The 20430-nt window shown below is 50.3% G+C and overlaps 1 protein-coding gene across 1 annotated transcript; it reads right to left on the bottom strand.

The window, feature by feature from the left end:
- Positions 1 to 200: 200 nt before the first annotated feature.
- On the bottom strand, positions 201 to 19384 carry CPA5 (carboxypeptidase A5; the record flags this gene model as incomplete). Its single annotated transcript, XM_082847089.1, is given in 12 exon segments — positions 201 to 388; positions 875 to 959; positions 1215 to 1414; positions 4715 to 4805; positions 5270 to 5380; positions 5736 to 5837; positions 7037 to 7138; positions 8289 to 8387; positions 16890 to 17024; positions 18025 to 18074; positions 18077 to 18105; positions 19269 to 19384. Coding segments are annotated over 12 exon segments (1308 nt in total).
- Between the last annotated feature and the right edge of the window lie 1046 nt (positions 19385 to 20430).

The following is a 20430-nucleotide window of genomic DNA, read 5'->3' as shown; positions in this document are numbered from 1 at the left end:
CAAGGCCCCTGTCCCCTCCTCAATGCTGAGCCCAAAGGGGTGGCAGTCAGTGCCAGAAGCCACCAAGCCTCTTCAAACATTTTTTTATTTCCTAAGGAGTCAGGGCAGGGGTGGGGAAGGGATCCATAACTTGGGTTTCAGGAGGAGCCCAGGCCTTGGGAAAGAAGACAAACCCTCTGGCTCTGCCCTCAGCAGTATTGTCAGTAGGGGTGATTAAGCGTGTGCTCCATGATGGTCTGAATGGCCATCCACGTCTCCTGGGCTGTGGGGATAATCTGTGTGGCTGGCAGCAGGAAGCCATAGTGCCCCGTGTCACGGAGCTCGAAGGTGAAGGAGTACTTGATGCCACTGTCATAGGCCCAGTCGACAGTGATCCCACTGGCCACATCTGGATACAAAAGGGCAAAGAAATGCCCCCAAAAGGAAGAACAGGGTGTGGTCACAAGGTACAGAGGCATCCTGAGAGGACAGTGGGCCCTGGGGGCCAAACTCCCACCCATTCCAGACCACACCAAGCTTGGCCCAGGCCTCAACCTGGGCCATACGCTGCTCACCCAGCCCAATCTCTGCCCTGGCAAAAAGAAGCTTCTGGAGGCCACCAGACTTGGGATATTTACCCTCAAAGAACATTGCAGTAACCCAGGCATTGGGAGATAGGCACTAATTAATGCTGCAAAGAAACAGGTGTCTGTGTCTGGGTACCACCATTCACCCTTCTATTCAAATGTGGAAATCAGCTCTGGCCCAGCCCAGCTAGATCTATGGCACAACCCTGTGGCCAACCAGGCCTGCCAGTCAGCAGAGCTTGCACCTGGCCCGACCCTAGGTGGATGTGGTGCCTGAAGCAGCAACAGACAAGGGAAGGCTCACTCACAGAGGGTGGTGCTGATGCTGCCATAAATGTACTCGATCCCATGAACCTCATACAGGGCCTGCACTGCATCCTTGGCAAGACTGTACTGCAAGATTAAATCCAGAGAGTGAGATGCCGGTGCTCCCCACACTCCCACACCCTCACCAGCTGCTGAGAAGCAGGGTCTTCAGAGTCTTGGAAGTTGAACATATAGATGGCTCTTGTGAGAAGGAAGCACAGCACCTCCAGTTTTGAACTTGATCACATGTGAGAACAAGTCCCCCCACCCCCCACTCCCTACCATGGGGCCTGTTGGGAGTCTGCTGGATGCCTCCCCCAAGCCCTAAGCAGCCAATCTCACCAACTCTTCCTGGTTTGAAACAGGCTCCAGAGAGTGGCCATAGGGGTACATGAGCATCTGAGAGTAGCTGTGGATGGAGATCAGAGCCTTGATGTTCCTGTGGGACGTGATGAAGTCCACAATGGCAGCCACTTCTGGCTCTGACTGAGGGGAGGGCCCATGATAAGTCTCTGAGCAGGGGTTGTTGTTAGAACCATTTCCTGGAAGTAGAGTCAAAGCACCCAAAGTGTTCAAATTCCCAGGCTTGGGAAAGACACTTAGTGCTCACAAAATATACTGTACTCCTCTACATTTCCTAGCCTCTTTTGCAGTTTGGTTGAGGTCATGTGACTACTTTTGACCAATGAGAATGTGAGCAGTGATGATGTGTCACTTCTAGTTGGAGGCTAAGAGCAAGTGCGACTTCTCAACACTCTCTTCTGTCTGTGTGCTTGAAGGAAAAAACTCTAAATGGAGAAGTGTCCTGGATCCCTCTGTCACCAGTGGAAGAAAGCTGTCAAGGAGGGGCACCTACCCACATTGGACTTTGTATGCATGAAAAATAAATTTATATTGTGTTAAGCCACTGAGATTTGGAGGGATATTTGTTACTGCTTCATACCCTAGCCTAGTACATCAGAGGAGTGTTGCCACACCATGACTCAGCAGCTCTGTAGCCCTGTAGGGAGCTCCCTTGGCTTGTCCTTTGGTTAAGTCCTGACTGTGGCTCCATTAGAAAGGCAGGCCTGCCTCAGCAGTTGCCAGTAGGTCTCCAACCTGGCCTCCCCTATGAGCAGTGACCCCTTTGAGCTGATCCTTCTCTGCTGACCCTCCACTGCCATGGGAAAGGCCTGGGTCAGTTGAGTGCTCAGACTTATTGTCTGCTCAAGCTTTGCCACAGCCATAGCCCAAGAACAGCATGAACTTGGAGGAAAAGAGAGACTAGATCACCATAGTTGCCCAAGGCTGGTCTGGGAACCACAGATGCAAAGTGTCTGAAAATTCTTCTTGGGGACCTAAGTTGGAGAGAGGGCAAAGAGCAGCTGTGCTTCTATTCTGTTCACAAATTTAATTTGTTCCCATCTCCTACTAGACTCTTTGCTCCCCATCTCTTTTCTTCCTCTTCTGTTTTCCTCCCCTCCCCAAGGGCCATGTCATGGAGGGCTAGGCTGGGCTGGTCACGATTTGTGGGTTAGGAACACAACTGGAAAGAGCATCCCAGGTCCTGCTCTCACTCCTCCTCCCTGAAATGACTGCACAGAAGCCCAGTCAGAGGCCAGAGATTGCCCCAACTTCTGAAGCCTCCTGAGGATGCCAGAGCACCCCTCAGGGCAGTGAGTTGGCCAGAGAGCTGAGAGGCTTGCCCACCAGTTCAGATGCTGCTCTAGGACTGCAGCAAACAGATCCTCCCCAAGGGTGCAGGTGAGGGCAGCGGGGTGGGAGGGATGATCTACAGATTACTCTTTACGCAGCAGTTAAATTAAGGCAATAATAAAACCATAAACAAAATCTTCCCCCCCTGAGTCACTAACCAGACACTCGATATTTCTGGCCACAGGCAGGCCCAGAGGCAATTCTGTCACCTGGGAGCGCATCTCTTCTTGGTCTTCGGGTCCTTGCCTAGGGCAAGGACTGACCCTGGTTAGAAGGGGATGTGCCTGCAGGAAACGAGGGGGTAGGAGCAGCCTCACAGGCTGGAGCTGGCCCAGCTAACAGTGGCCCTGTTTGTTGTGTCTGCTGGGAGCCTCTGCACCTGCTACACTTGATGAATGACAAATAGCAACAGATGAGCAGAGCAAGGGAGGCTGCAAGCTTTGTCTGCGTTTGCAGCCCACGCATGGAAAGTGGTTCCCCTGCCAACGACCAGGTGGCTTTGCCCAAATATGGAGAAACACTTCAGGCCGTTAGTTCTGGTTTGAGCTAGGCAGAATAAACTAATCTTCCCCTGACCAAATGGGAATTAGCTGTCTGCCTCTGACATTCACAGTCAAAGTCCTCTGAGCCTGCCTGTTTCACAAGTACCTGCTAATGGATTCATTAGCTATTTATTTTTCCTTCTCTAAAAATGTAATTTGTAGCAAGGGGAACTCACTGGAAGGACATGGTAAATTATTAAAAGCAGTAATCTTTGGGCAGGGGGATTATGGGAGCTTTTTGTCCCCTCTGGGCTTTTTTCCCACATATTTTTTTTTTACATTGTGTATATATATATACTGATATTTTTTCCTGTGGTGAAACTCACAAAAGTTATTTTCTTTAAGAGGTAATTTGTCTTTCTTCTAGCCAGTCTGTCTCAGGGTACGTGGGCACTCCCTTCAGCCAGTTCTGAGGGGCCCACGTGGATGCCCTCTTGGGGGCAAATGTCTGGTTATTTGGAGGTGGAAACCTAATTTTATGTGGCTGTGTTCCCTTACACAAGCAGCTAAAACACAGCCCCAGACTCTCCGGCAACCCCTACACTGTGGGCTGGTGGCCTCGCTCTGTATGCTTCAGAGCTGTCCTTATTTTTCAATGAAAACAGACTCAAATCAGATTTTCAAAGCAATGGGCATCCAGATCTAGAATGTTCTATCTCGTGGGCTTGACCTCCCATCTGCAGATCTGCTTTTCAACAGCATGGCGAGGGGGTAGGAGCAGCCAACAGCACGGCATCGTCTCCTGTGGAGCCAAACCCTGATTCCCCAGTATAGTGTGGGAGCAATATCTGGGGGCGGAGGGCTGTACCCATACACCCCTCTGTTTTGTAGACTTTCCTGGTTAGACCCAGAACCCCAACCATCAAATTGCTGCATTCCCAGGGTCCACATACTCATCTCTGGGCTTTCTGGAAGCCTCAGTTTCCCCATCTAGTCCCTAAGCCCCTCGTGTGGCAAGGGAGATAATCAGAAAGAACACCAAGGGAACTCAGGAGGAAGCTGCCTACCCCTCCCTTGAATGATACAACCCTGCAGGTAAACAACAGTCCAACAGCCCAGGGTCACAAAGTAATTGGGCCAAAAATAAAAGCCAGGCTCAAGTCAGTGTTAATGATAAGGAACTAGTTTATTCTATGTTCGAACCTTTGTTCTGGCCTCCCCAGAGGGCAAAATTTGGGTCACAGCTCTCAGGGAATGAATTTGGAGGCATTTTCTTGTGGCATGCTCCATTCAAGGAAGGGCTAGAGATATTTGGGTGGGGCACCACAAATTCTGGGTTTTGAACAATGAGCAAGACTACTTTGGACCTCCTTAAGCCTTTCTCTGCCATGTTTAGGATCTGACCCTTGCAGTTAGTCCCCAGGCAAGGAGCTGTTTCCCATGAAGGCTTAGCATATGTATACATTTAACAGACATATGCAACCTCTCCCCATACCCCACGGCCGATCCTAGGCATGTGCCTGCCTGTCCCTGGCCATGACTCACTTGCATTAGCTAACTGCTTTGCCTCCCCAGTTATGAGTCAACATAATCTGACTGTGTGGGAGACGTGCCAGGAACCAAGTCCTCTCCAGCCCTGCCCCCGGGTGCAGCAGACTGCAGTACCTCCAAAGCCTGACTTCCAGTTCCTGTTAACATCCACACCAATGCAGAAGATTCCGGGTCTGCTGCACTTGTTCATCCGCCACAAGCGGTTCTGAAAATGCACAGGGCAGGTGACCTCATTCACTGGGCCCATTCCTGGGTGGGAGCCTCTGACATCCTGGTCTAGGAAGCGGGGTCCGGCGGGCCAGGGAGGGGCAAAAGGAAGGAATCTCTGGGGCAGGATGAGGCTGGCATGGGGCTGGGCCAAGGCTGCAGATCAGATGCTTTGTGGTTAAACCTGGGGTATTATGAGGTTAAACATGGGTATGGAGAGAGGCCCAAGCACAGTCAATCAACAGTGGCCTTCCCTGGGCAGCAAGAGGGAGGCTGAAGGGCAAGAGCTGCAGCTACAGTATCTGAGCAGCCCGCCTGCCTCAGTGAGGCTCTGCAAGGAGCCCCCGCGGGGCCTGCCCCTAGGGAACCTCAGCCAAGCATCCCAAAGCCACAGTGACCTTTCCTCCATTCCCCCAGAGCTGACCCCTGATCCTTGACCCCCTCCCTCTCAGGTACTCTCACCATGCTGTGGGTATAAGCAAACCCGTCAGGGTTGGAGACAATCTCCATAAAGATGTCCACGGCATTCAGTACGTCTGTCACGATGCGGTCTTTGCCATATTCATTGACAATCTGCAAGAAAGGGCAGGGTGGGGACAGGGTGAGGGACAGGAGGCCCTGCTGGGCTCTCCTCCGAAGCAGAGCAGGACATCTGTACAGCCAGTGGCTGCAGGCAGGGGTGGCATCAGTCATCAGGTTCAGCCTTGTGCAGAACCAAAGGCTTGGATTTTAAACAACTAGAAAGCAGAGGACAGCTTGGGGCTCTGTGCTGCAAAAGGCCAGAGCACATGGCAGCTGTTCCATAGGGCAGGAGCGTAGACAGCCCCCCGGGTTAGGAGAACCACGAATTAAGTTTTCAACTGGAGGTGCCCTTAAATAGTTGAGCAGCCCCCATTCCCCCAGCCCAGCCCCCATGGTCTGTGCTGACCTCCCTGGCAGTCCAGATGCCGGTGGCATGGGTGATCCACTCCCAGGAGTGGATTCCATTGTCGATCCAGATGGCTGGGCGCTGCGAACCTCCAGTGCTGAACTGGGGAAAAGCACTGGACCCCATACAAGTTTGAACCAAAACAGCTACAGGGCTGTCCCTAGACTGCCTGGAAGGAGGCCCCAGACGTATCCTCACTGCCTGGAGCGGCCCCATGCTCCTGAGAGGGGGGCTGTAGGTGGAGGTACCTGTGCATGAGCCCATAGAAAGTAAACACGTGTGGGGGTGCCCTGGAGACATAGTGATGCTCTTGGAGAGCAAAGTGATCCAGCCAGAGGCACAGAATTTCCCAAGTTTGAAAGTATTTTAGACTAGCGCTTCTCAAACTTTGAGGGGCACGTGAATCCTCCGGGGAGCTCAGTAAAATGCAGATTCTGATTCAGTAGATCTGGAAAGGGGTGTGTGGCTGGGAGTTTCTAACAAGCTCCCAGGAATGCTGCTGCTACTGATCCAAGGACCCCACTGAGTAGCAAGGTCTTAGCATTAAAGGGGGAACACAGACAGCCCTTAAGGGAAATCAAAGCAGGCACAGGCGAAGTCAAATCCCGAGCTAGATGAGACCACTTGACCCTTCAGAAGAGTCCCCCAGGGCATTGTTGAGGACTGCAGTGCCTGTCTTCTCTGAGAGCTGGATGTCAAATGCCCTGCGTGGTCCATGCTCCTGAGTGCCCTCTAGGGCACACACAAAGAATCATTTTCCCGTAGGCTCCACACTCTCACCCATCCTGCCTCCTTCATGGCCAAGGGCACTGCTGCTGCCAAGTTTACTAGAGCTCTGTTTCCAGTGGCCCCTGTGAAGGGCTGAAAGGTGTCCTCATAGACTCAGGCCTGTCTGTGGGGCTGCCTGAGCCAGATGACTTCAGTTGTTGTAAATGAAGCCTCTGGGTACCGCTCTTCCCATTAAACAGATGAAGCAACTGAGGTAACAGGAAGAATGCTGACTCACTCACACTCACATCCCAAGTCCAAGGTGATGATTGCCACTCTGCAGTTCCATCTCCTTAGCAACCCTCCCACCAGATTCCTGACCCAGACATGCCAGGTCACTGCACTACCACCTGTCCACACCTACAAGGGTGGGTCCCCGAACACCACCATCCCAAAGCTTGTGGGTCACCTCGGGACAAGAGTGTACACATCTCTCTCCCTAAAACTCCCACCCAGCCACAACCCCATATGAGCTCAACTTATGCCAGAGGCACTCACTGTACAGTCTAGTGGTCAACGCTGCTAGCTTTTACCTTCAGAACAAGAATGGACCGATTTTCAAAGCTGTGGCCAATCTGAATTTTTGAGAGAATATCTGAATGATCAGTTACAAAGTTGTCGATCCAGGTATATATCTGAAAGGAATGAAGTTTCTCAGATGGGCAGTTAAGCAGGGAGGGGGCAAATCCCAGGATCTCTCTGAGTATTCTCCTTGTCCCATCCCACCCTCTTTAATGCTTTCCCACCTCCCTTGAGGATCTAAAAGTATCACAAAAATCAAAGACTACCTTGGGTCTAAGGCAGGAGCTGTGGTTAGCCTGGATTCCCAGGCTCTTCCTAAGCCTTGCCTGGAAGAGCAGCATGTGCTGCGCCTACTCAGTCCCCAGGGTCGGCCTGCATGGCTCTCTCTGGTTGGAAGTTTCTCTTGCTTCCATATTATTGGCCCATTCAATCCATTTGACAGATCTCAGTCCTTGCAGTGTTGTTTTTAGTCATCCTGACCCTTTTAGATTCTAAGCCTCTTGAAGGCAGGATTATTTATCTCTGACATCAGTAAATACTGATGGAATATACTAATTCATTCTCTTATTCTTCCAATATATAATTAAATTAACAAATATACGAAAGAAAATGGATCCTCTATTAACGGACTTCGTGAAACGGGGAGAGTGATAATGATAATAATAGATGGACAATATCAATAATGTCATCCTTTACATGGAAATAGGATGTGTGCCTAGAGTTTCTTTCTCGACTGGGCGTCTCTATGCTTTTCTTGCATATTCTACCTTTATGAACAAGTCACAATCAGTCATGCCTGCCCTCAATGGCTGTAACTGTAATCATAAATTTTCTCCAGCTGAACGCAACTCTTTAATTCTACAAAATGGCTCTCTAACATGCCTAGCTTCCTGTCCCTCTATGCTCTAGTACTCACAGCTGGGGTCACTTAACACAGGAATGGTCGTTCAGAGGTTAAGACCCCTGGATCCCTAGCCAGAATGTCAGATAGGAAGGTGCCTCTACCTGCTCTGTTCTGGCCGGTGCTGGATCCCTGCTCTAGTGTTCCACCTCCCACGCCTGCTCTGGACCGGGCCACAGTCCCCTCTATCTGAATCCTGGCTTCTGGACCTCCTTGATCTGTCTACGTCCTGTCGCCCAGTGTGTGCTCTGCACTCCCCAAGCGTCAGCTCACAGTCTCCTGTAGACCCCAGAGTCCTGAGGCTGGAGACCCTGAGGGCTCAAGAGGACAACAGAGCCCAGAGCCTGACCTGGCAGACCCACCTCCTCCAGGGTGCGATACGAGGAGTAACTGAAGCCACTGGTGCTGCGCTCCAGCCAGCGGGATTTCACCATGGCTTCTCTCTCCTCGTCCAGCAGCACCTAGGAAGGGAAGAGGAGGCTGGGCCAGGCATGTCTCTTCTGAGGCTCTGCCTCAGCTGGCTGCACAAACACAGCATCGACACGCGAGAATGAGCCACTGTGAGTGTGAACTGCACAAAAGGAGGAGATGCCAGGTTGCTGGGTGATTCTTCCACTTGGCAAGCTGGCATTCATGCTGCCATTTCCCAGATGAGCACAGGACAAGGAGTCTGGAGAACTTGGTTCTAAGTGTGCCATTGCCACTAACTTGCTGTGGAACCTTGATCTTGGTTTCCTCAGCTTTAAAATTGGGACTTGCCCTGCCCATCTCAAAAGGATAAAATGTAATAAAAGATATAAAAGTGTCTTGGAAAAGATGCTCATGAGCTACTGCCAACATTGCTTTTGTCCTCTGTGAACACTCTGTTGAGCCAAAGCCCAAGCTGAACTATGTACACTGACCCCTGGGGGAGCAGAGGGCTCCCCTGACCCACAGCATGCACTCTGCCCCAGGAAGTAGCCCAGACAGTTGATGTCCAAGCCATTCGAAAAGCCAGTCCAAATCATTATACTTAATGTGCCAACAGTCTGTCACTCACCATCTTAACTGCCTCTTAAACACAAGTACAGGTGAGCCAAAGTAATGTCCTTCCTTGAGTGGCAATTTGGAGTTGGCACACAATCCTCATGTGGTACTTCCCACAGAGCGGGCAGTATAGTGCCTGGGTTGAACTGACCTCCCACATCATCCTGGGGCATTTTTCTCAGCTCGGGACTCAGTGAGGTGGGCAGGTGCCCTTCACCCTAAGCTCATACCCTTACATTGACACCCAGGGACCGAAGCACCCCAGGACTCAGCCCTGCCTGTGCAGCATGGGAGGTGCCCGGGCCCCTTTGCCACAGGGGTGCTGGGAAAGCAGAGGCCGTCAACCCAGAGTCACTCTGGTTTGCAGCTCTGGGTCACAAGTAAATCCTGATAATGCCTTGCTTCAGGCCAGAGTCTTTTAGTTTAACCAAGCATCTGTATACTCATCACCTCGGTTGATCTGGTCAGATGACCTGATGACAGGGCAAGAATTAACTATTCATGTTTTAGAGAAAAAGCAAATTAGAGAGGTAAAGAGACTTAATAGCAAAGCTAACTAGGGGCAGAGGTGAGATAAAAACCCAGATATCCTAGTTTCTAACATTATGTTCCTTAAGGCCAGCTAGCTATCAAAACTAAAAGCTAATAAGAATCTCACACACACACACACACATGTCTATGTGTGTGTGTGTGTGTGTGTGTGTACATAGAGAGAGAAAGAGTAAGCACACATATAAAATATGAACAACAGGTGAAAAGTCCATCATACTATTCTTGTAATTTAAAAATGCTTTAAAATAATGAAAAGGCAATACCCCAAGCATAGGAAAACAACACAGTAAAATGTCAAAAAAAACCCAAAATGCTAACATGCCTGTTAGGAGAGAAAGATTATGATTTCAAGCAATTTTTCCTTTTCTCTATTTTTGCATTTTGGCAACGTGCTCACACTACTTCAATAAGGAAAATCTTCTAAATGAATAAATAATACTAAAACAAAGACAAAACACCCAAATGGCTAAAAATAAAGCAGCAGCCATGGCGCCTTCAGTCCCAGGGCTAGAAGAAACACTCCCGCCCTGCCCCGCTGCAGCCGAGGCCACTATCAGATGACACACTCACCCCATCGCCCCTGTCAGCTTGCTCACAACCCTCAAGTTCACAGATTTTTAAATGGGAGTGGAAGTCAATGTTTGGGGCTCATTTCATTCTCTTTTTGAGCACCAACTACACGCTAGGCATTTGTAATTGCAATGTTCTCTAGCTGAACTCGCTGGGCTGGGGACGTTCCCACTTGGGCAAAGCTGGGATTGCTGGTTTAGTTAGAGATGGCTGGAGGAGCCCTGATCCTCATTGGCACAAGCAGCAGCCTGGGAAGCTCTAACAAAGGAAATTTGTCTTCTTCCCAGAAAATCAACGGAAATCTCAGCAGCCTCCATGACCAATGTGTGTCCCTCACTGTGGGCCGGGCATGACCAGCTGCAGTGAGCAGCTGCAGAGCAGAGCGCAGGTCAGGCCAACGCACCCGGAGTCAGGGCCCCAACGCCGTAAAGTTAAAGGGCCCATACATCTAACTTCCTAGGGATGGAGGTGGTGAGTGAAGGTGGAGGAGAGGGAAGAAAAATTGGGAAGATAGGACCTGAGGATCCAGTTCTTTCCCCACAGCTCAGGGACACCCACAGGAAGAGAGTTCCCATAAGGCTGTCCTTTGTTCCACACGACAGCTTGGAGGCAAATGGGAAGTCGGCACTAAACTGCAAATAACTTTCCAAACACGCTCACAGCCTTGTGAATGGATATGACACCCGCTTACAAATTGGGAATGCTCAGCCCTCACAGCTGGGCCCTTGATTCCAGGAACATTAATCTACCCTGGCCTGAAAAATACGCAGATGTTTGCTCCCTTCACAGGGCTGAGGGAAAGGGATGGGAGAACTAAGAATGCAGACTTGCCGCAGGCTTGCCTAATTACAGCCCTGTCAGGCTTCTCAGAGAAAAAAAAAAGACTCAGAAGTAAGCCATTTGCCTCCCTGGAAGCCGTAAGCTGACAGGGAAAGTAATACCTCGGTGTAAATTAATTTATGACAGGAGCAAGGAAGGATGGGGACATTAAGAACAGCACCTCCAAGATGGGGGGCTGGGGGAAGCTGATCATAACGGTGAAGATGACGCCTGAGGGGAATCTGCATTCACAGCTCACTCCAACCACAGACGTAAAATGGACGAAGTTCACAGAAACAGTGGTGGCGGGCAGGAGATGGGCTCTAATGTCCGCTCTGTGAGGAGGGCAGTCACCTCTTCTCATGCATCCCTGGTCTCCTCTTCCAGGCCTAACATTTGCAGTCGCAGCTGCATGGCCGGTGGCAGTTACAGTCCATGCCTACGTTTGGATGGCGGGTGAGGGGGTACAGATCTGGGGCTGTTAGAATGGACCCCTCAGAATTCAAGACCGAACCGGGGCTTCCCTGCCCAAAAGGCAAAGCTAAAACGCCATACGAACAACGACACCGCTTGAGAAGGCAGACAGCACAAGAGTAAAGGGTCCAGGGCCTGGAGTCAGGCTGTCTCAGATTAAATCCTGACGTTGTCACTAACTTGGGCAAATTGCAAAGTTCTCTGTGCCTCAGTGTCCTAAATTAGGAAATTCTCTGCACATTCATAAAATGGGGGTCATGTTACCATGTACTTTCACACATACTTGAAGTGTTCATGTGAGGATTAGAAGGGTGAATACATGTAAAATGCTTAGAACATTGCCTAGCATGCAGTAAATGCCAGGTATGATGATGATGACAACGACAGGACAACAACAGTGACTCTTGGGTGACTCCAGGACTCTGGTGGAATAATCATTACAGGGCATGACCAGGAAATCTGGGTTCCTCCAGGGAGAAGTGGTGTCTGCAGGACTTGGACAGCAGGTGACCCCCATTAGTGGTCACTTGGGTGAGTCAGGCAGCCCCTGCCCCTCCCTGGGACCAAGAGAGGGGCCTAGTCCTTCTGCTGACCCTGTCTCCCAACCCCTACCCCCAACCCTCCTCAGCCCCCTATCCCCATGCAGCCAGACTCTGGCTCTCCCTCAGGGCCTTACCCATGATTCCTTCCTTTCCTTGCCTATTCCTGTCTTCCTCTCCTCTTTAGAGCTGCCACCCAGCCAACACCTTTCCCACTTTTTAATCTCTTCTACTCAGCAGACCAGTGTTTGTGAAGCACACACTGGGCACTAAAGATATGGCAGCCAACAAAACAAAATTGCCTGCCCTCATGGAGCTTACAGTCTGGTAGGGGAGACAGACAGCAAACAAGACAAATAAGTAAATCATATAGGATATTAGAAGGCTGTACGTGCCAAGGAGAAAAGTGAGGGCGGGAACTGGGGGAGTGTGGGAGGAGAAGGGTACAACTTAAAATAGGGTGAAAAGTTGATATGTGAATCAAGTGTTGAAAGTAGTGCGGGAATAAGCCATGCCGATATCTGTAGAAGCAGCATTCCAGCTACAAGGACCAGCAAGTGCAAAGGCCCTGAGGTATGATCCTAGTCAAGGGCACTGAAGCAGGAATAGGTCAGGCAAGCTGGAGGAACATCAAGCAGGTTCCAGTGCCTGGAGCAGAGTGAGCAAGGGGAGAATGGCCAGTGACGTGGGGTGGGGCTTGCATCGTGTAGAGCCTTACAGCAGTCTTAAGGACTTTGGGTTTTACTCTGAATGATGTGGGGAGACACTGAGGGTTTTAAGCAGAGGAGTGACATAATAGGACTTGCATATTTTTAAAGGTCACCTCTGCTGTTTTGAGGCTAGGCAATAAGGAGGCAAGGGTGGAATCAGGGAGAACCGTTAGGAAACTACCAGAATAATCCAGGTGAAGGCTGATGGGGTGTCGACCCGTGGTGATAGAATAGGATGTGGTAAGATATATTTTGAAGGGAGAGCTGGTAGGACTTGCTAATGGACTGTCTGTGGGATGTGAGAAAAGAGTCAAGGATGACTCCAGGTTTCTTGTCTGAGTGACGGGAGGATGGCACTGCCATTTCCTGAGTTGGGGAAGGCTATGGGGGAGCAAGCCAGGGAGTGGCCAGGGGAGCTAGGTTTGTACCTGTGAAGTTTGCTATGCCCATTAGACACCTAGGTGGAAATGCCAAGTAGATGGTCAGATACGTCAGTCTGGAGTTCAGGTCGGATATATAAGTCTGGCTGGAGCTATAAATACGGGAGTATTCAGGAGGTTGAAGGTATTCAATGCCATGATCCTGGATGAGGGGATAGAGGAGAGGTCAAAGGACAGAGCTGGGAAACAGGGAAACAACATGGAAAGGAGCAGCCAGTAAGATGGGACAACCAGGAGAGCGTAGTGTCGTGGAAGCCAGAAGGAGAGACATGTTCCAGAGAGGAGAGAGTGACCAGTCAGGCTGAAAGATGAAAGAACAGGACACTGCACTCAGAGCTGACTGCTGAGTTGGACCTAGGAGCTGTGTGTGACGTTGTCAAGGGCAGTTGAGGTGAAGCATGAGGTGGACAGTCCACCCGAGGAGAGGGATGGAGATGGTAAGTACAGTCAATATTTCCAGGAGTTTTGCTCTATGAGGAAGAGGAGAAATGGGGTGATAGCTGGAGGTGGGGGAAAGGATCAAGAGAGGACCTTTTTAAGATGAGAGAAATAACTCTATATTTGTATGCTAATGGGAATGATCCAGGAGAGAGGGGAAAATTGGCGAAGCAGTATTTACACTAAATTGTATCTTGCTCTAGAGCGTGCTCGGAGAATGGGTGATTTTTGTTTTCTCCTTTGTGCTTTCCCCTATTTTCCAAATTATCTATCATGAATATTTATTAATTTTGTAATCAGAAAAAAGCCATTAAAATCCACAGAGCTGATTGCTCAAGTGAAGCTTTTCCATGGTGATTCATCCCAGGGAAAAAAAAAAACAAAACCAAAGGGCTGAAAAGAATGAGGAGGTGAAGAAAAATTAAATGCAAATACAGCTCACTCAGAATCAGATAATTTCTTCCCTGGCCCACTGCAATTTCCTCACCACCCTCCTGTCTGTCAGTCTCTCCCTGTTCCTGTCCCCACCTCAACATTGTCAACATTGTCACTGTCAGAGGGATTTTTCTTAAAATGCAAATCTGATCATGTCAGAGCCCTCCGATGGCTCCCCCACGCTTTTTGGGATTTTATCTTGACTTGTTCACCTGGTGGAGGATGCCCTTTGTGCTCTGGTCTGGCCTCAGTGCCAATCATAGGCCCCTTCCCCTCCCCGCCCCCCGCCTCCCGCTCTTCAGCCACACCGTAATTACCGCCTTCTCGGAGCGACATGCAGTGCCTCTTGTACTCGCTCCCATAGCAACCTGCTCCACTCCATCAGCGCATCATCCACTCCATTGTAATCACTGATTTACTCCCCTCAACTCTCCCATCCCCACAGCACTCAAGCGCCCCTGGATCCAGTGACTAGATTTTTTTATCTTTGTTTTTCCAGTGCCTTGCCCAATACCCGGCACACAGTAGGTATCTCTGCATCTGTGGGTGGAATGAACAAGCAGATCTCAAGCATCCCTCTGATCACAAGGCAGGAGTGGCAGGCGGGCATTTCCCTTCCTCAAAAATCTCCAGCGCCTCTGGCCAAAGTAAAAGCTGGCACCAAGGTTTTCCACACTTTCTCTCAGCCTGGTACTAACAAGCAAGCATACTCTCTCCTCTTCCCTCTCCTTCTCATGTCCATTAAGTCAACTAACATTTACTAAGCCCCGCCTAAGTGGCAGGCCCTATGGTAGGTGCTGGGAATATAAAGATAGATAAGGCAAATGATTCTGTACCTTGAGGGGCTCAGGGGAGGGGGCTCTGGAGACAAAGACTAGCATATTAGCCAGGCCTCTCTCCGGGCATGCTCCTCCTGAACCTGCCAACAGAGCGATTCATTCAGCACACGGTGGTTGAGGGCCCACCATGCAGGAGACACTATGCCAGACACTGGGGTGAGGTGATCCAGAAGACAGAAGGCAACCAGGTCTGTGCATCAATAACTAAAACGTGAGACTGGAGGCCAACAACCTGAGTGGTGCAAAGCCCTTCCCTCCTGTTAGCACCTCTGAGCTTCCCTCCTCCTAGACACCTTCCCCCATCATCACCACAAATCAACTCAACACAGCAGCCTCCTCCCAGCCCCAGCTCCCTGGGAGCCAAAATGTGATCTCAAGTATAACAATCAGAGCTTGATGCGTTGCTGACAGAGCAAGTTGTTGGTGAAAATCCTGCCGGACTGGGTTAGGGCCCGGAGTCGAGGGCATTTTACTGAGAGGGCATGAAAAGCTCCCCGTTTCCCACTGGCGAAGGGAATCCAGGGGCCGGGGATGACAGGAGAGGACAGTTCCAGAGGAGCCGGTGAAGTGGGGGAGACTCACAGGTGCCTCTGGGTCCATTCTTGATATGCAGAAATCAACAGAAAAATGTCAGAGACCTCTTCCTATCTCTTTGCCAAATGCTGCAGGGTCTCCAGGGCAGGACAGAAGCAGGGAAATGCAAACTTCAAAATGCAGGCACGGGTGAAAAATGAGAATTGAGCACTAAGTCTTTTGATGTGGTAGCCTCTCTTGTCTGTGGGAGTTTCCCCATTTTTGTTTGTGGGGGATTTAATTAGGGAAATGTCCAGCGGGAAACAGATGTGCCCGAGGAGGAAGAAAGGTCTTTGAATGGACCGTAGTGCCCCAGGCCCATGCTTACAGGGGAAGGAATGCACCTAATGGTATGTGATGTCAAGTGTGTGCGCTCTGGGGACTGTGTATTCCCACACACAAAGCCCTTAGAGGAGATTAGCTGCAGCACAATGTGGCTGCACAGGAATCTACGTGGATACAAATCTACAGGTACACGACGGCGTCTGCGGAGGGCTGCAGCCAGAGAGGTCTAACCCAGTGATGCCCGAAAGAATCGATTTAGGAAAGAGACTTCCTGGGCTATCCTTGAAGACAGAACAATTAAAATAGAATTTCACGACATTCAGAAAAGACGCTGTAAGGTGCAGCAACAAGTGAGGGCGGGTGCCTGGGATGAAGTCTCCCTTCACCCTCCCCAAGGGCAGGCCTGCAGCTGCTTCTCCCAAAGCTGTTCCTCTGGCAGAAGCCTGCCTGGGAGAGGCCCCCAGTACTGAGAGCCCTGCAGTGGAGGTTGGGGGAGGGAAACCGCAGCAGGGCTCACACTCGGCTTCTCTCATCTCTTCCTGCCTCTCTGGAGTGAAGGAATCCCCTGCTATCAAATGGTTGAGACACAACAGGGACAGGAGGGAGCAGTCAGAAAAGCAAAAGGAGCCATCCAGAAGAGGTGCCTCCTCCCCATGGTGCCTAGAGAAGACCTGAGCTATTTCCTCCTGTCTCCCTTCTCTCCCCTCTCCTCCTTTGTCATGAACTACAAATTCCTCCATAAGAGGAAACCACAAGTAATCTTAAGAACGCAACAAACTAGTGAATATAACAAAAGAGAAGCAGACTCAAAGGTATAGAGAACAAACTAGTGGTCACCAGTGGGGGGAGGAGGGGCAGTACAGGGGTTGGGGACTGGGAGGTACAAACTGTTGGGTGTAAGACAGGCTCAAGGATGTATTGTACAACACGGGGGATATAGCCAATATTTTGTTATAACTGTAAATGGAAAGTAACCTTTAAAATTGTATAAATTTTTTTTAAATTTTAATAAAAAAAAAAAGAGGACTCCACAAGCTACCCTGCCATTACCATACTATGACTTATGAAGTCTGTCTTAGATTTAAATTTTCCTTGAGAAGTGTGAGGTTTCATTCTTTCCATGGTAGGTTCACAAAAATGCAGATGAAACTCCAGAAAGAAAACGTCCATTTTAGCCCTGGATGTTCTTTCTCCATGTTGGGCCCAAACCAAAACAAGATATGAAGGTGAGACCCCAGCCACAGTGCTGGGGCAGGACCTCACCTGGATGTCCTTTATCATGATGCTGTAAGCAAGGCCATGAGACTCCAGGTAAGCTTTGATGTCCTTCAGTTCAGAGAAAGGAACCCTCACATCCACAGGAAGGCTGGGCCTGGCTGGGCCACGCCAGAAGTCCACCTTGATCACAAAGGAGAAAAAAATGGGCATGTTTATCACACAATCCTGTAGGCACCCTGGAGGGCCAGATGTTCTTCTCTTATACAGTTGAAAGGGCCCCAGTTCCAAAATGAAACCCCTAAGGCCGAGCAGAAAGACAGGGACAAACAAAATCCCTAAGTCACTGAGTTTCCTTCCCTGATGTTAAGCACCTCATCTCCCAGCCTCACTCACAAAATGTAACTTCGCCTGGATGCAAAGAGCCCAAAATAATTTCTAAAGGTGAGACGGCTCATCATCTGGAACATTAACATGGACAAGAACCCTGGTGAGGAGAGGGAGACATCACTGCCCCTAAACCCCAAAGGGGTAGGAGAGGCCTGATCTGGATCCCTGTGCCATCCGACTGCCATGTCTATTTTTCAGTTTGTAAAATGGAGAGACTTATTATAAAGTTTTCTGAGTCCTGGTTGATAGGGGCACTCAAACGAATAGGAACGTGGGCTTTGGGCCACATCCAGAAATACCCGGTTGTTTCAACAGCCCTCAAACAAAGCCCTTCTATTATTGAGGAAAATGTTTTCCTTTGTGGAATACTTGCTGAGGACAAATGTTCTCAGAAACCAATGCTCAGGCTGACAGGGACGAACCCAAATAAAACACAGGTTTGCCAAGCTAAGCCATTGCAGTTGGGAAACAGATGTGTCCAGTCTGCATGCTGCATGGCATACCACCCAGAGATACATGGACCTCTCGTGTAGCTTCAGGACATTCCAGCCATTTTCAGAGCAGCCCCCTACAGGACAGAGGGGAAAGCCAAGAAGGGCCACCCAACCCTCCAGGTGAGCGCTCCCAACCTCTTTTGAAGAGGAGGCACATTTGATTTTTCCACAGTGTTGTGATCTTTGGCAGACACACCCAGAGGGCAGGTTTGGGGTGGGGGAAGCAGGACACGGAGCCAAAGGTGCAGGCTGCTGCGAGGGAGGAGAGAACTCGTCCCCAAGCCCTGTGGAGTCCTCACCTTCTGAGGCTTCAGGCCCTCCAGATCTCTAAGAAGTGAAAGTTGCTTCCATTTTTAGCCAGGACTTGAAGAACCTGGTCACTGGAAAGACACAGAGAGGGTGGAGGGAGCTGTTCAGAGGGATTCCTGGAAGACTGTGCTGCTTGGGAGAGGCAGAGTGGAAAAGAGGCCAGACTGCGGGGACCTGGCAGGACAGCCGGGAGGCTAGAGGACCCCTGAGCAGAAGGACTTGTAGCCCTGGGAAGCAGGAAAGCCCTTTAGCCCAGGACCAGTGGTCTCTGCAGCCCCAAGGACAGACCACCCAGGGGACTAAATATGAAAAAGCCTGTCAGTGCCGCTGATGAACCCAATGTTAAGACAGGGGAAACGGGGTGGGAAAGGAATGTGGGGGATGGAGGAGGGAGGGAGAACAAAAGGAATAAAGGAGAGAAAGGAACAGACACAGGGGGTCGGGGGCACCAATGGTGGCCCCATGTGCTCTTCATACAAGGGCCCAAGGCCATGTCTGCCCCCAGCCCCGTGCCCTCTCCTGCCTTCTCCCAAGAGCCCCAGGACATGGAAGAGATCAATCTCACACTACCTCACAGGGGGAAGCTGAGCTCCTTCCTGTCCCTCCAGAGGGGTGGGGAGGTCATGTAACTGAGCAGCCGGCAGTGTGACCTCTGGGGTCTGAGCCTGGGATGGCGATGGCTCCCTCCCTGACTGGCTCTGACGCCCTGGATGATGAACCCCCTCTCTAAGCTTGTGTCTCCTCTTCTCTACTATGGAAATACTATGGAGTGGTTACCTTGCGGGATCTTTGGGAAGCTGAGAAATCATGTCCGTAGAGAGTATATAATACTCATACTTATTTTTACTCAAAGGAAGACAATACCACACCCATACGTTAGGAGTACATAGTCTTTGGGGGGTTATAACTTTTTTAAGAATCAGAGAAAAGTTACAAACACTTCCTCCAGAAAAAAAGTAGATACACAAAAAATTTTACATATGATTTCAGGGGGTTCTTGGAGCCCTGAAAGCTTACCCTTGGAGTCCAGACTAAGAACTCTGGGTTGCGGGAGGGACAATAATACAGCTGCGTGTCCTGCCCTCTCACATGAAATTGAGAGGTGACGGAGTTGGAAGTGGGTTCAGGATGGGAACTCAAATCCTGAATCCCTTCACCTTGATCAGGTCCCGCTGGGCCACCCGGTCACCTGGCTCCCAGCAATCCTCCCTCCCACTAAGGAGCAGCCACTCACCCTGTGAAATTCATTTGGCCCAAAGCTGCTGCCAGGACAAAGCTGCAGACCAGGAGCGTCTGCCTGTCCACAGGGGACAGCCCTCGGCCCACACTTCCTCTGGGGAAGCCCTGCATGCTTCTTCCTCCAGGCGAACTTCAGGGGTTCTCCTCGTGCACGGGCACGGCCAGGCCTCAGGACAGCAGAGCACCTAAAGGCCGACAGGCCAGACCCGAGAATGTGCGTTAGGCTCTCTCTGGGGAGACCCTGCGTGGGATTCCTACACGCCAGGTCTTGGAGAGCTGGGGCGCCCCTCCCCACTCCTAGGTGAGTCTTCTCCTGAGAAGGGGAGGAGGGGAGGGAAAGAGGAAGACAAGGCCTTTAGCTGTTTTCCTCCCCAGAGGTTTGCTGGGCCAGCCTCTCGTGAACATCGAATCCTCCATCTCCAGAGAAAGATGAGAGAAGCCAGAGGCCAAAGGAAACCACTCCTTTCCTCCCTCTTCCTAATCTTTCTCTGTGCTCCTTCTCCCTCCCCATCCACTCACACATATCCTCCCTGCACATAAGGATGTGGACACCACTGAAACAATGCCGTGTTTAGACACAGAGCTGGTGCTCATTTCCTGTCTAAAAGGTCTGGGGCAATTGACCTAATCTAAGTCTCAATTTACTCATCAGTCAATCAAACGGGGTTAATAAAATCTCTCCTCCCTGCTTCACAGGATTTTTGGGGGGTATTAGATGAGACAACTTGGGTGAACTGGCTTGGCAAAGCCTGCAAAATACAATGTCATTATCTCAAAGCATTAGCTCTTAGTCACAGCTGCATCTTAGCTCAGGACTCCAGTTGCAGTGGAGAGAAGGGGAGAGAAGAAAATGGAGAGGGGAACAAAGGAAATGTTATTCTATGAGAAGGAATTCAGTGAAGAGTCCCTTTTCTCTATCTTCAGGTGGTCACCATTATGCCAGGATAGGTAGTGCATTTTCTGCTATACATGAAGGTCACTGCAGTCATTATTATAGTTCTCAACAGAGAGCAGAGTCAATTTCTCAGTGCTGCTGAAGCCCCACACAGCCCCCTTTACAGTGTGGGAACAGTAGGAATAAAGCAGAGGCCAGCACACAAAGCAGTCATATTAGAAGGAGAAAGTGAAAGATGATGCCTGAATGGTAAATGATGAAT

The sequence above is a fragment of the Leucopleurus acutus genome (assembly GCF_964270905.1).
Source record: "Leucopleurus acutus genome assembly, chromosome: 9".
In the NCBI taxonomy this organism is placed as follows: Eukaryota; Metazoa; Chordata; class Mammalia; order Artiodactyla; family Delphinidae; genus Leucopleurus; species Leucopleurus acutus.
This window is presented reverse-complemented; position numbering and strand designations above follow the sequence as displayed.